At 31.9% G+C, this 16,369-nt stretch overlaps 1 protein-coding gene across 1 annotated transcript; it reads right to left on the bottom strand.

Moving 5' to 3' along the window:
• Positions 1–12,715: 12,715 nt before the first annotated feature.
• Positions 12,716–15,832, bottom strand: LOC107904985 (uncharacterized). Its single transcript, XM_041094432.1, has 2 exons — positions 13,747–15,832; positions 12,716–13,674 (listed from the first exon to the last, which is right to left on the bottom strand). Exon 1 carries the CDS (start codon positions 15,382–15,384, stop codon positions 14,341–14,343), a length of 1,044 nt encoding a protein of 347 aa, XP_040950366.1. The 5' UTR covers positions 15,385–15,832; the 3' UTR covers positions 12,716–13,674; positions 13,747–14,340.
• Between the last annotated feature and the right edge of the window lie 537 nt (positions 15,833–16,369).

Genomic DNA, 16,369 nt, shown 5'->3' with positions numbered 1-16,369 from the left:
AGATTAAAGACAAGTGTAAAAATAATAATTATATAGGTACACTTGTAATAAAAATAAATATATGCTTAAATAATAAGTAAAAGATTTTTTTTATAATATATTACTAATTATTATTAGTTAAAATAAAAGAAATAAAGTAAAGTAAGTAAAATAAAAGAAAAAGAAACAAAAGAAGAACATAAAAGAAACAGAGGCATTCGAAACAGAGCAGGAAAAAGAAAGAAAGAAAAGATAAAAGGAAAAACTAAGGGTTTAAGGTTTAAAGCTTTGATTGGTAAGTCAATTAAGCTCTTTTCTTTTAATTTTGATGTTTTAGAAGCTTTAGAATAGAGTTTTGTTGAAATTAAGTTGAGGTTTTGGAAGTTTATAGGTTTTAAGCATGGTTTATGTTGAATAAATTGTTGAGTTAGGGATTTAATTGAATGAATTTCAAGTTAGAATTGATAAAAGGATTAAATTGTGAAGTAAGCTATAAGTTTTATGTTTTAGGGACTAAATTGAGGGAAATTCGAAATTAAGAAAATATGCTGAAATTTTAATAGTTAAATTTGAGTTTGGATGAAATTTGAATAGAAATAGAGTGTGAATTGAATTAGAAAGTAAGAAAACTTAGTTAGGATTAAATTGAGAACAATGTAGGAATCGATTAGAAATTCAATTATTTATTATAGTTAGTGCTGTAATTAATAGTGTAAATTATTATTATTTTCATAGCTAACAAAGAACCAGAAGCATCTGCACGGAAGGGAAAAGAGAAGATTATCGAGGAGTAAACTCGAGAAAATCACGATTTGTATTACTATAATTTAAATTATTTATTAGTAAATGCTATATTTAAATTTATATGTAAAGTAAAATTAGGTAAGTAATTGAAATGATAATATTGATTTGAATTGAATCAAATTGAATTGAATGAAGAAAATATATGAGAATTTGAAAAGTATATTGATTGAAAAGTAATTAGTAGTTTGAATTTGATTGGAAAATGAATTAAAATTATGAATTGAATAAAGTGAATTAAATTATGATTATGTATGAATATGTGAATTTGGAGACCTTATTAACTAGTCGGGTTGAGTCGGATATAGTTGGCATGCCATAGGATTGGAAGTGTTCAGGGATACTTCGACCTCGAGTCGATGAGACACTAGGTGTCAATATATTTCTTCGGATAGATTCGATGAGGTACTGGGTACCAACTTTCTTCAGCTTTGTTGATGAGACGCTGGGTGTCAACTATTGCTTCGAACTATCAGATGAGGCACTGGGTGCCATACTGGAGTGTTTAGTTGGATCCGTGTATCCGCCAAAGCCCGAGTTTTGTTAATAGGGTAAATAATGAAATGATAAACCGAATGAGTTGATCAATCGAGCTATTGAAATGAAATGAAATGAAAAGTTGAATTGTGAATTGAAATGTGATAAGAGATTGAGAAATGAATCTAAGGTTCTTCCAAATTGTGGATATATGATATTAATTGATGAATTGTTATTGTTGAAATATGAAATTTGAGTTTAAATTTGTATGTATGATTTTATACATTACATGTTTATTAATATTATAATTTGAATTATGGTAATACCACTGAGTATGAAATACTCAGAGTACGGTTGTTTCCGTACGCAGGTCATTAGAGTTCAAGGTCCAATTCAGCATCCAAAAAGATCCCGACTCCATCAAGAAAATTTTGGTGATGTATTTCTTCCTTTTGTTTAAGTGGCAAGTACTAGGTGATTGAACATGAGTCGTATATATATAAATATATATACGCTAAATGATCTTGGTTGTGAGTAAATGGTTATAATCTTTTGAATGATAAATAAAATAGTGAATCAATTTATTAAATATGATTTAGTAGCGTTTTAAAGTATAAAATTATTGATTGAAATATTGGTATTGGTTTGTTTTTGGTTTTAAGTTTGCAGGGGGTTTTATGTAAAAATAAGCAGAAATACTGTCGAAATTTAAATAATAATAATAATAAAGCCAATTAGCATAAATTTATATGAATTTATGTTTCTTTTATATATGTTCGTTATTTATCTAAGAATTATTTGTAAATTCTCCGAGATGTCCAGTAATGCCTCGTAATCATGTTCTGGCGACGGTTTAGGGTTAGGGGGTGTTACAAGGAGATCGAAAGACATTTCATCAGAACTAGGCCGTTTCTTGTCTGACTCCTGTTCCAAATCCCTAATTCTCATATTTTTTTTGATCTTTCTTGTTCCCATTAACTTCCCCGATCATTGAATCAAAATCCAGCACCCGTTTAGCTACTGAACCCAACCCGTTTCCATCAACTTCCTCGGTCATTGTCGAACGAACACCTAAAAACACAGAAATTTAAAAACAGAAAAACCTCCAGAAATTAAAAAACAAAAACAAAAAAATTTAAAAAAAACCCCCCTTTTTTTGTTAAATCGATTGATTATGTGAAGTAATGAAATAATATATGATATGGTGGTGGTGGTGGTGGTGGTGGTGGGCTTGGTGGATGGGGTGGCAGAGATGGTTGGGATCATGGGAGGGATAGAGAAGTTAAACAATGGTAAAAGAAATGGGGATGATGATGATGATAATTTTATAAAAATTAAAAAAATTAATTTTATAAGAATAAAAAAATTAATTTTAATAATTTTAAAATCATTTGCTGGCGTGACATATAAAACACAATAGTATCACATCAACATTTAATTATATTTGGACCGCCACGTTAGCAATTAATGTTGATCGTTAGTAAACTAACGGCCATGTTTGTTAAAAATTGATCAATTTGACAAAAAGAAAAGGTTAGGGGTAAATGTGCTCCAAAAAATATATAAATGACCAAAGTGACTAAACAGTCAAACGTTAAGGGCTATTTTTGACATTATGCCAAGATTAAAATATTGAATAAGTCTATATGAAGAAATTTAGATTTTATATTTTTATTTATAAAAATTTAATTTCTGGTCCAATCATTATCACTGTTATTATTTTTTTAAATACGTTGTAATGATATTTTGAAATAAAAAAACATAAGCTTAAATTATAAATTTGCCCCTGAAGTATACCCATTTTTTCACTTTGATACTTAACCTTTTTTTTAAATCCCAATTTGGTATCTAAATTATCAATTTCCTCTATTTTGTGACCGACGTTAAAAAAATTTATTAAGCAACTTTAGCCAATAAAAAAGTGCCACATGACATGTTTTGGCCAATGAATTTTTATTTTTTTTAGTATTATATCTATTATGCTAATTCAAAATGTAAAAAATATATATAATATATAAAAAATTAATTTTTTATAAATTTTAAAAAATCAAAATCATATATAAAAATTTAAAAATATTATAAAAATTTTTAAAAAAAAGTATTTGATTATGAAGTAATTGCAAAAAAAAAACTTGAAATTTAAATACCTTTTTAGAATATTATAATTATATGTTTTAAAATTTTATTAAAAATTCTTTTTTACTTTTTTTACATTTTTTCAACTAATAATTTTTCAATTATCATATTTTTATAAATTTTACTGGTATTATTTTTTTTATAATTCATATGTTTTTTGTAGATTATATTTTTTTCTAAATTTTTTTAAATATTTATTTTCATTTTTTTATATTTTTTAATGTGTATATACATTTAATAAAATAAAACATTTGTTTTTCTTCCATAAAAACATCATGTGACACTTTGTGATTGGCTACAATAATTTTTTGTTAATGTCTGCCCAAAAATGGACTAAAAAATATAACGGAGACATACTTTAGGTACCACATTGGAAATATGAGTGTATTTTATGTAACATCCCTCACCCGACCCGATCGTCGAACCCGAGCTACGGGATGTTACCACAGTTACTGGAGCAAATCATATTCAAATTGCAGCAATTAATACAATCAAACATCAATTGATTTCATACTCTCATGCACAATATGATTTACAATCAAAACCGAGACATATTCGAGCTTATGAAAGCTCCTAAGTCAACCCAAGCATGATCAAGGACCAAATTGTAAACTTTCCAAAATTTAAAAACATGTATTGATACCAATGACAAGTGTCGATACCATTTTGGCATTTGTCATTTTAGAAGATAAAACATTTAACGAAGTACCAATACTTAGTATTACGATATTGATACTTTCTGAAAATTTTGCAAAAATGACCTCTTTAAAATTAGTTCATGCCAAAACTTGACTTAAACTCAAGAATGCTTATATGCAAACCACAAGCCCTGTAAATGTTAGAGTTTAAATTGAGTTAAACAACAAAGAGTTGATTTAAACAAAAATGAATCGATTCGAACAGAAAAACAATCAATTCAAACAGAAAGACAATCCATTCAAACAACAAAACTTTTGGAGCTTAATCATACCAAATATCATCTTTTACACATCTAACCAATCATGAAACTATGTCGTATAAAAGCTTCCATATACTAGTTGCAATCACAACATTATATTTCAAACACATCCTAATGATTACACTTCACAATCACTATTGTACCAACAATGAATTCCAACACTCTAGCATATCCATACCAACACTTTGCAATTTAATCATTTCAATACGAACAATTATCATTTTACAACACTCAACTCACAAGTAAACAATTAACACAATAATAACCATATATTAACAAAGTAAATCTCATACGAACTGACCTAAACAAAATAGCAACAAATACGACTCCAAAGACTATTCCATAATTTTTTTCTTTTTTACGTTTCGATTGATTTAATTATTAATCTATATAATAATTTTAATTCAAATTATCAATTCTAGCAATTTAATAACATAATATGATATGCATGGACCTATTTTCTTTCATTTTTATAAAACCCTTAAAGTTTTGTATTTTATTCAAACTAATCCTTAAAACTTTCACAACTGAACTTCGTTTTTCAATCTGATTTCAATTATACCCTTCTACAATCCTATAATATCAATCTCTATCAAAATCTCATGCAATTTTTACAATATTTTTATTTTAATCCATATACTCAAAAACTAACATTTAATTTTACAATTTAGTCCCTTTTTCATTTTTAAGCTTATAAACTAATATCTTAATACCAAAAACTTCAAAACTCATTAATGACCATATTTTAAAACTTTAATAGTTTCGGAAAATAAAACACTGTTTAACTAACTCAAACTATAACGATTTCAACGACATAAAATTTACGAAAAATGGGTGAAAAATTTCTAAGCTTGGCCGAACTTCCTTTTGTTTAGCAATGGAGAAAACGGTGGTGGAGAAGAAGAGATGATGAAATTTCTCTTTCCTTCCACATTGTTTCTATTACTTTTATTTTGATTACTGCTTTTTTAATATTATTCATTATAAAATTATAATGAAACATAGGCTTCCTAATCCACTAACCGTCCACCATCTTCCAAAAGTGGCTAATTGTCACTTTGAACCCTTAATTATTTACTATTTATACCTTCTAGTAAATAAAAATTATTAGTGATTAAATTTTATCATTTTTACGATTTAATTATTATACCTTAACTAACTATTCGATCACCAAAATTACTAGATCGCAATTTTATATATTACTATAATAAACTTATAAATATTAAATAATAATATTTACGAACTTGATTATCAATAAACGAGATTTTGAAATCGCCGTCTCCGGTACCACTGAAAAATGAACTGTTACACTTTAGATGCCAAATTGGGACAAAAAAATAGATATTAAAAGAAAAAAAATTTAAGGTTTAAATAGTGAATTAAGCCAAAAATATACCATATATTAAAAGTGAAAACCTTTTATTTTAGTTTAGGGTTAAGTACACATAAGTTATTAGAAAATATATATACACGATATATTCAGAAAACATTCACTAATTTTATTTAAAAAGAATATGTTAAATGCTGCTATTAGTTCGTGTATTATGTAAATTGTGAATTTAGTTTTTGTACTTTAATTTAATTATTTTTTGAATTTTGAAATTTCAAAGTAGAACCAAATAATAAAGTTAAATTAATTAAATTGTGTTGTTTTTAAAATTCTATGCAACAAACATATCATCACATGTGTAATGTTATAATAACATCTTACTTTCACATATTACTCACAAAAATCCAATTAAGGGATTTAATAACTGACATTTTTGTCAATACTGAAATTTTAAAATTAAAGAGTATAGGGACTAAGAGTGATCCGATTGGAGAACATAGATTAATTTTACAACTGTACACGTAATACATGACTAATGGAAATTTTTAACCGAATGGATTTAATTGCCACCATTTGGATCAAGACTAAAATTTTAAATTTTAAAAAAAATATAGAAACTAAATTTGATCAAATTAAAGTACGAAAAATAAATTCACACGAAAATTTGACTAAAAAATACATAATCTTCTTTAAAATTTATTAGAAAAAATATATTATAGGTTGACACCATTTTTTGATAAAACGGGGGTCGACTTGGATTTTGAAAAAGAAAACGAATACAGGAGTCGCCACCAATCCTTTTTGATAAGGTGTGATCTGGTCACCTTAAAAAGTGGTTGTTTTTTTATAAACAATTTAATTTTATTAAAACAATGATTTTGGTCCACGAAATTCAGAAAGATGGGTTCAGGAGTCGGTTACGCACGAGGAAGGATTAGCACCCTCGATACGCCCAAAATTGGTACCTAGTTGATTACTTAATGTCTTAGTGTCGAAAATTGAAAACTTTAAAGAGATTTAAAATACGATTCTTTATTAAAAAAACTTGTATAAATCAAATTACCCGTTAAGACCCTTTCATTTCGGAGAGAGAAAATGTCACACCCAATGAGTTAGGGCACGATATTTCACCTCCTCAAAAATGAGCTTGTCCAGAAAAACTCGTGCAATAAAATTTAAAAGGATATTCAATTGTTGAAGTCAGATGAAGAAATCGCAGCCCAATATGTTAGGGCACAATTTTTCAAAATTCTAAACATTGAATATTGCCTTTGTTATTTTTTAGAAAAATCCTCATCTCGAGAAAACAACATGTCATATCTAATGCGTTAGGACACAACGTATCGAATCCCCGATAATGAACTTTTTATTTATGTTTTTGATTAAAGAGTATTCTCGATTATTTAGATTCAACAAAGAAATTTGGAACCCAATACGTTAGGGCTCAATCCTCTCGAAGATCCCAAATACCGAGTATGCATTTATTTTCAAAATTTTCTCTTTTTACGAATTTGGGTAAAAATTATATATGACGGAATAACAATTATGATAATGTAAGTAAAAATATTACGAGCAATAACCAAAATGAACAAATAAAAAGGTCAAATTAATAACATGCAAAATAACAAGTATAATAAGCAAGTAAAGTTAAAACATTCTTTTAAAATAATGATGAGAACGTGAATAAATAATTAAAAGGAACGTGAACAAAATTATAAAAATACAAGAGTATAAATATGTATATATGTATGCATGTATATATAACAGAATTTGAAGTTTAAAAGGTATAAATAAGTAAATAATAATAATACAAGATTAATGGTGTAATATAATAGTAATAATAATATTAAAATGATCAATTTAATAATAAATAACTAAAATACCAAACAGAGGACTAAGTTGAAACTAAACAAAACCTTAGGGCTGAAATCGAAAATGAAAACAAAGAAAAGGATTAAATTGTGACACACGCGAAAGGAGGGGGACCAAAATAGTAAATATCCCGCCCTCCAAAACGCAACACTTTGCGCGAGACTAAAATGAAATAAAAATAAAATTATGCGGCTAATTTAAAATAAAAGAAAAGAAAAGAAAGAAAAAGGGTCAAATTGCAACGCGTTGCAAAAGCTAAGGGACCGCGCACGCAAATAACCCTTTTTAAGAAAACACGCGGATCCTCTTGTGGGTTGGGTTAGTGCGCGGGTTAAAGGGCAAAACGACACCGTTTTGGTTATTGGTGCTCAAGCCCAAAATGACGCCGTTTCATGGGCCTATTTAAGTTAATTTTTTTTTAAAAAAAAATTCATTCTTCATCCATTCCTTAAAGAAAACACTAAAAACTCTCTCAAGCTCCCCTCCCTCCGGTCGTCGGTGACGGTGCCGCCATGCGCGGTGGCCGGAAAAAATACACATTTTTGCTCATTTTTCTGAGTAAATCCTCGATTTGGGGTTAAAAAAGTCCAAAGACTCTCCGAATTCAAAAACAATGAAGAAAAAAGAAAAAGTTAGGGACTTTCTGACTTCCCACTGCCGCCGATGGGGCTTTTGGTGAACCCACTGGCTCAACCGCCCTCAAGGCCAGAGAAAACCTCTGACTACGGCTTCCAAGGTAATAAAGTTCGCCCCTTTATTCATTTTTTATACTATTTATTTATTTCAAAATAAAAAAAGAAAAAAAATAAGCAAAGCACATCTTTTTTTTGAATCTGTTTGAACCTTTTTCTTTTTATTCAATCCTCCCTCTTTTCATTACATTTCATTCGGCTCTTATAGCTGGTTTCATTACTATTTTCTATTGTCTTGCTTCTGTGTCTGTCTCATTTTTACCCTGTTTGCAAGTTTTGGCAAATTCAATGAGCGTTGGAGGGATAACCCTGGCCGTTTTGGTGCAGCAAAGGCTGCGGCGCCCTAGGGTACTCTGGAGGCTAGGGTTTTCTGAAACATTTTAAGTTTTGGGCCATTCGGGCCATTAGGGTTATGTAAAATTGGGCTAGGGTATTTTGGGTTAAATTTTATTGTAAATGGACTCTTTTTGTTTATTTTTGGTCTTAGGCCCAGGCCAAAATTGGGCCTTACACTATATATTTGGAAATTATTCACTTATTCCATTTGAAAAGAAATTAGTTAAACTTATTTAGAATTTATAAAATAAAAATTGGAATTTTTTAATATCTATGCTATTATTTAAATCTTTGACTAACTTGGTGTCAAAAGTCAATAGGACACCAACTCGATTAGGGAAATTACGAAAATATCTTTCCATAATTAAAATAAGTTATATTATTTAATGTTACTTTAGCCTTTTTTATTTTAATAAAACCCAATAAAAATAAGCATATTGTGAGTTTTTTTTCATAACTGACTCAAATATTTTGATTATTTACGAAAATGACTCAGGTACAAAATCTTTTACGAAAATGTCATGTTTTCTATATTGCATGTTGGTGTCGACCATCTCATTGCCGGCACCACCCTCCATCATCCTCTAATAATTGTTTGGTCTATAAAAAATGATTTTTTTGTGTCGGCACAATGTTCGCCAGCATCAGTATGTATTTTTTTCAAATACACTTAAAAAAGACAAGTATTTATAGATTAAAAAAATAAAAAATAATATTTTAATAGTTCTGACATTCTCGTTGTCGACATTGGTTAAAATTAAAAAAAATGATTTTTTACTTTTTTTGGTGCTGACGTTCACGTTACCGACACCAGTTCAATTTTTTTTAGAAATTAATTTTTTGTTTTTTTTTGTGCCGACATTCTCTTTGACAGCACTAGTGTGGTTTTTGAAAAAAAATTTTCAGCTTGCCCTAGTTGCCGAGACCAGTGAAAAGAAGAGAGGAAAAGAGGAAGATAAGGAAAAATAAAAAGAAGAGAAGAAGGCAAGGCAAATGCGTGAGCAACAACATTATATACATGATAAATATAACAATTAATGATAACAGTAACAAAATTAATTAATTGTAAAATAAATAAGAACCCAACATGGTCACACGAAAGGACAAATCAGAAACAAAAAGAGATAGTAAAATAATTATTCTCGAAAAGAAAAAGAAATCGAGTTGATAAATTTGACTTTCAATTTTATGGTTTCAATGTGCTTTACTTAGATATTTTTATTCCCTAAAAAAAGTTGTATATGAAAATTAAAAGTTTTAAGGAATTGAAAAGTTTGAAATGAAACTTTTATTATAATTAAATTCCATTAATTTATACATTTAAACCATTTAAACCTTAAAAAAATCATAGAAAGTTTAAAAAGTTTTCATACAATTAAACCTTTTTTTTTGAAAAGAAAAGAAATTCGTTTATGGCAATTCGGCCTGAACAGCAAACAGGAGAAGTCCACCAGCAACTAACAAACCAAAGAAAAACAAAACAAAAACAAATTGGGAAAAAACAAAACAGTAAAAAAGAAAATAATTAAAAAAAGAAATCAACAAAACATCGTCTTCTCCATCCACCAAATCTTCAGGCGCTGTGTGAATCAACAAAACCCCAGTAAAATAAACGGTAAAAATCTTCCAAATCCGATAACAATCGGAAAAGAAAGCAGTTGAGAATGACCATCCTATATCAGTATTTCTCAACTCCATCGTTGAAATAAAAAATGGGTTATGGAGGTCGCCCACTCCGGCGATCAGAATCTGCCACTTTCAAAGCTTTCAAAGGCGCATCTTCCACCCAGAATGAATCCCCTTCTGCTCGCACACCCTCAACAACCAATGCATGCTCTGCTCCATTCCCCTCTCTCGCAATGAACTAGAATCGACAACATTGGAACTTCCTTGCCAGGTTCTTCGTGTCCCAGGTAAATGGTCTAGACTCCGAGTAATCCTCTCTTGATTTTTGAATATTATTTACCACCAGTCTCGAATCACTCTCAAGAATAACCTTTGAAAAACCCATATCCAGGGCAAATTGGATCCCATGAAGGACAGCAAGCGCTTCAGCAATTACCACCGAATGAACTAAATTATGTCTTTGAAATCCCGACCCCATTATAAATCCCTCATCATTTCCAATAATGAAGCCTATTACTGCTCTTTTTTAGCAATCGACAATCCCGCATCAACTTTAATTTTTAACAGGAGGCGACCATTTTACCATGGATCTCGGTTGGGGATGCTTCAAATTCTCAACACTATTACGATATTCCAACCCAAAACTCCTAATGAAGGTAACAATTTCCTCCAAACTTTGCACCTTTCTTTCATGTACAAATTTATTTCGAGAGAACCAAATCGCCCAGATAGTAACAGCAATTACACCTTTCTTGTTCTTTTCAAAATTCTCCAACAACCAACTCAACCACTCATTAAAATTTACCATTGAACTCGGCCATTAGACGTCTAACTTGGACCAAACTTGTGCAACAAACAAGCAGTCCCGAACAGCATGAGTAGAAGATTCACACCCCTGACCACAACGCGGACAACAGTTATTAGAAGACAATCTCCTATAATGTAAGTTTTGAAAAGTAGGCACATAATTTTGGACAAATTTCCAGATTAAGATGCGAATTTTTGAAGAACACTCTAAACTCCATATCTGTTTGAACATTTTTTGCTCGTTGATGCTCACATTAGAGTTATCCAGTAGCATTTTATATGCATTCTTTACAGAATAGATACCCGAATTTTCGCTAAACCAAACTACTTTATCTGATTGATCAGTAGTGGGAATAGGTAGACTCATAATCTGGTCAGCTTCTTCCACTGAAAAAGTTGAGTAAATAAGATCCATGTTCCAACGATTAGGTTCCTTCAGAATTAACTCAGCCACCCAATCCAAACTAGCTACCCTATCAGTAGAAATAGAACGTTGAGCTTTTCCCGGCAACCAATAATCTTTCCATATTGACACCGATGTTCCAGACCCAATTCTCCACTTCAAACCAGACCCTAACAGGCCTTTAGCACACCATATACTTCTCCAAACAAATGACAGATTCACTCCTAAAGAGGCTTCCAAAAAATCTGATCCCCTATAATACTTTGCTTTGAGTAGATGCGCAAGTAAGGAACTCAAATTTTCCATAAGCTGCCAACCCTGTTTAGAAAGAAGTGCAATATTAATTTTGGCCAAATCTTGAAAGCCCATCCCGCCCTCCTCTTTTGGTACCATCAGCTTCTTCCACGAACACAAATGAAGCCCTTTTTTCCCTGCTTTCTTTTGCCACCAGAATCAAGCCATGACCGCTTCTAAATCCCTACAAACTGCTGACGGTAACAGAAAACAATTCATAGCATAAAGTGGAATAGCCTGGAGTACAGCTCTGATAAGAACCTCCCTCCCCCTATGGAAAGTAATCTCGAACTCCAACTAAAAACTCTTTTTATTAGCTTTTCTTTAAGTTCCTTAAAAGCCCTCTGTTTGTTACGCCCCACCATTGATGGGAGACAAAGGTAATTCTCCAGGTTTAGATTCCTATTAACCCCCAGAACCTTACAAACCTCCTCTCTGTTAAACTTGTCAACATTGGAACTGAAAAATAACCCTGACTTGTCAAGATTGACTTCCTGACCAGAACACATAGCATAGGCCTCTAAAATTTCTTTGATCACCATTGCTCTATTAACAGACGCATCTCCGAAGATAAGGCTATCATCTGCAAAAAGCAAATGGGTGATTCGTGGGGCTTGCCTACTAACCCGAAAGCCATTAAGAGCTCCCCTTGACACAGCCCTTCTAAGAAGAGTCGACAATCCTTCACCACATATAAGGAATAAATAAGGATTGATAGGATCCCCTTGGCGAAGGCCTTGTGACGGGAAAAATAACTCACCCACCTTCCCATTCATAACCACAGAATACGAGACCGATGTCACACAAACCATAACTTTCTCAATCAACCTATCTGAAAACCCCATCCTTCGAACCATAACATGCACAAAATTCTATTCAACCCGGTCATAAGCTTTACTCATATCTAGTTTTAACGCAAATGACCCTTTCCTCCCACGTTTTCTCTTCATAGAATGTAAAGCTTCATATGCAGTTATGATATTATCTGTAATGAGTCTTCCCGGTATAAAAGCACTCTGTGCTTCATCAATACATACATGGAATATCTTTTGAAATCTATTCACCAGCATCTTTAAAATAATTTTATATAAAATATTACAAAGACTAATAGGTCTAAATTGAGTCATGCACCGAGGAGAACTAACCTTGGAAATTAAAACAATTATTGTATTGTTAATTTCAGCCATATTATGCACCCTTTGCATCATCTCAATACAGAAATTAGCTACATCTTTTCCCACAATATGCCAAAACCTTTGGTAGAAAATTGCCCCTATCCCATCTTCGCCAGAAGCTTTTAACGGGCTCATGGCTTTAAGAGCTGAACACACCTCTTCGTATGTAAACCCCTTCTCAAGGTCTTCGTTCATCTGTTGAGAAATACATGGCTCAACACCTTCCAAAATTGAGCTTGGATCTCCAAAGCTTTTCGCTGTAAATAAAGAAGTAAAATAATCAGTGGCCAGCCGTAATAAAGCATCATTGTTCGCATAACTATTACCCTCGCCATCCACTAATTCTTCCACCTTATTTCTCCTACACCGATCCATTGCTGATTGATGAAAAAAACGAGTATTCCTATCCCCATTTTTTAGCCAATTCACTTAAGCTCTCTGTTCCCAATAAAGCTCCTCTTTGTCCGCCTCCATATTAATATGCAGCTTTGTCTCCACAATATCCCCTAGAATCTCGTCCGTAGGGACTTCGTCATTAAGTTGAAGCAACTGTTTTTCCAACTCTTTCTTCGTGATCAATTTCTTCTTTTTAATTCCCCTAAACCATTCCTCAAGGCCCATCCCCATAGCCTTTATCTTATTTGGGACCGTCCCCACACTCTTGGCCTATATTCTTTTCACCTCCTCTTCACACGAGTCCTCCAACAACCACGAAGCTTCAAATCTAAACTGCCACTGCTTTGAATGTTGAGTCTCAAAATTTGAATTAAGCAGCAGAGGGCAATGGTCTGAAAAAGCATGAGTCAGATGACTTAGTTTAAAATTGAGAAATAAATCCCACCAAGGATGATTCGTAATACCTTTATCAAGGCGTTCCCGGATATCATTAGCTCTCAAACGCCCTTTTTCCCAAGTAAACCATTGACCACTGAAACCAATATCGGTTAAAGAACAGTCATCCATCACTTCTCCAAATCTACACATTTGTCTTTCCCTCCTTGGCAGCCCTCCTTTCTTCTCAGTTGAATACGCAATTTCATTGAAATCTCCAATAACAACCCAAGGAATCTGTGGGGAATCATTCAGAGTACGTAGCAAATTCTAAGATACTTCTCGTAAATTCTCCTCTGGTGCTCCATAAAACCCCGTACATCTCCAAGTTCTCCCCTCTGAATCCTCATCAATCATAACATCAATATGCCTATTCGAGAAAGAGCGAAGAGAGACTTTGCAATCATTATTCCAACCTAACGATAAACCCCCACTTCTACCATTTGAATCGATATCAATTCCATTAAGAATACCGCACTTACGCCTGACTTTCCCCATTTGACAGCCTTGAAGTTTTGTCTCAATTAAAAATACCACCGTGAGACTTATATCTCTCAGCTTATGCTGAAGACGATTGACAGTTCGAGGTCTCCCCAAACCCCGAACATTTCAGCTTAGGAGATTCATCGCTCCCGACTGGCCTGTTCAGTAAGGCCTGCCGATCTTGAATTATCATGTACTTGCAAAGAAGTAACGATAGTTTCATTCGAATCATAATCAGAAACTCGTGAAACAATAGGGTGAATTCTAGGTCTTTTGAGTCTATCACTGTACATTATTGGACTATTAGCTTCTTCATGCGCTACCATCTCCACATCGAATTCATCATTACTTTGGGTCATAACCCTGATTTTTACTGGGCCGGTATTAACAACAGCCTTTGGGCCTGTATTAACAACGGCCTTTCCTTTTTCTTGCACAGAAACAGAAACAAAATCTTTTTGACTAAACCCCTCATTATCGCCTTTAAATCCCATATTTGGTGTCAGAATCCCTACCTTCCATCTTTCCCCCATTGATCCTGTATTGTCAAAATTAGCCTGTTTCTCTCTTTCGTCTTCCACAAGCCATTTACTCTTCCATGACTGGTTCCTTCGTGATTGGGCTCGTAAAGAGATATCCCACTTAAAAACATCAACTGACTGCAGCTGAATAACTCTTAAGGGATAAAAACTCTCTCCATGTCCTAATTTTCCACATAAAAAATAAAATAAAGTCAGCTTTTCATATTCAAATCGTACATAAACAGATTCACCGTTTTTAAGCGCTATTCTCTTTTTTCTTTTGAGAGGCTTCCGAACATCCACTTTCACCCTGACTCTCATAATGCGTTTATACCCCAACTGAACAGCGGCAAAATCATACTCAATGAACTCCCCTATGAAGTTTCCCAGTTGGTGCGCCACAGCGTCTGCCATAAAGCCAAGAGGGAGATCATGTATTAGTATCCAAAAATCCACCCAATGCAACTGAACACTTAAAAGATCCTCGCCCTGTTGCAATCGATGGAGAATCAGAAGATGAGAATTGAAATTCCATGGCCCGTTCTTTATTACCCTCTCCACATCCACTTCATAATAAAATCGAAATAAATATCTTTCCTTTCCCAGGTCAGAGACTGAAACACCTCCTATTGGATGCCAAACACTTGCTAGCGTCGATCGCATTGCTTGGAAGTGAACAACACTAGAAGTAAGAAAAACTCCCACTAAACAATTCACATAGGAGATCTCTTGATTTGTTGCCTCCCTCTCCAAATGAATATTTCATCTTCTTCATCATCCAAAGAAAGCCCCGCCATTGAACCTTCCATTAAGAAAACAAAACCAAAAGAGACAACCAGAATACCCAAAAAAGAGCGTGTCAAAAGACAGAAGAAAGAGCGTGTCAAAAGACAGAGATCAAAATCATAGTATAAACAACATAATTAAATTCGAATCAAGTCGTTGATCAACTTCTGCAATGTGCCTTGCAATATATTTTCTGGTGTTCAAGTGTTGGTACATCTTTTTCCTGTATTGATTTATAATATGTATAAAAACACTGCAATTAAACCATTTAAATGTTAAAAAACTATTAATTTGTGCAATAAAAAGCTGTATATGATTTTTAATATAGAAAAATCATTTAAATGGCAAAAAGTTGAACATGATTTCCATGCAATAAACCATTTAAACATAAAAAAGAAATTATTAGTTCCATTAATGGTTTTCATGCAATGTGATTAATGCAAACTTTTTAAACTTTTCAATCCCCTTTCCAACAGTTTAATTAATGAAATTAATTGATGTAATTAAAAGATTTTACATTAATCAAATAAACGTACAAAATTTTGCTTCAATACGAGGAATTGAAGAGTTTTTTTAAAAAATAGTACCTTAATGCAGTCTTGCATTAATTAAATAAACGTACGCGCCACAAATTTGTATTAATTAAAAGATTTTTTGTTAATTAATTTTTATTGTAATTATATACAATTTAATTAATGCACCACAATTATTGCTAATTTTTAAATTTCTATTATCATTTTATTGTAATTACCATGCAATTTAATTGATGCGCCACAATTTTGCATTAATTAAAATATTTTTCATTAATTAATTTTTATTGTAATTATTCATGCAATTTAATTGATACACCATAAATAATGTT

This window comes from Gossypium hirsutum, chromosome D05 (assembly GCF_007990345.1).
Source record: "Gossypium hirsutum isolate 1008001.06 chromosome D05, Gossypium_hirsutum_v2.1, whole genome shotgun sequence".
NCBI lineage: Eukaryota > Viridiplantae > Streptophyta > Magnoliopsida > Malvales > Malvaceae > Gossypium > Gossypium hirsutum.
Note: the sequence above shows the minus strand (reverse complement) of the source record. Positions and strands in the feature narration are given on the sequence as shown.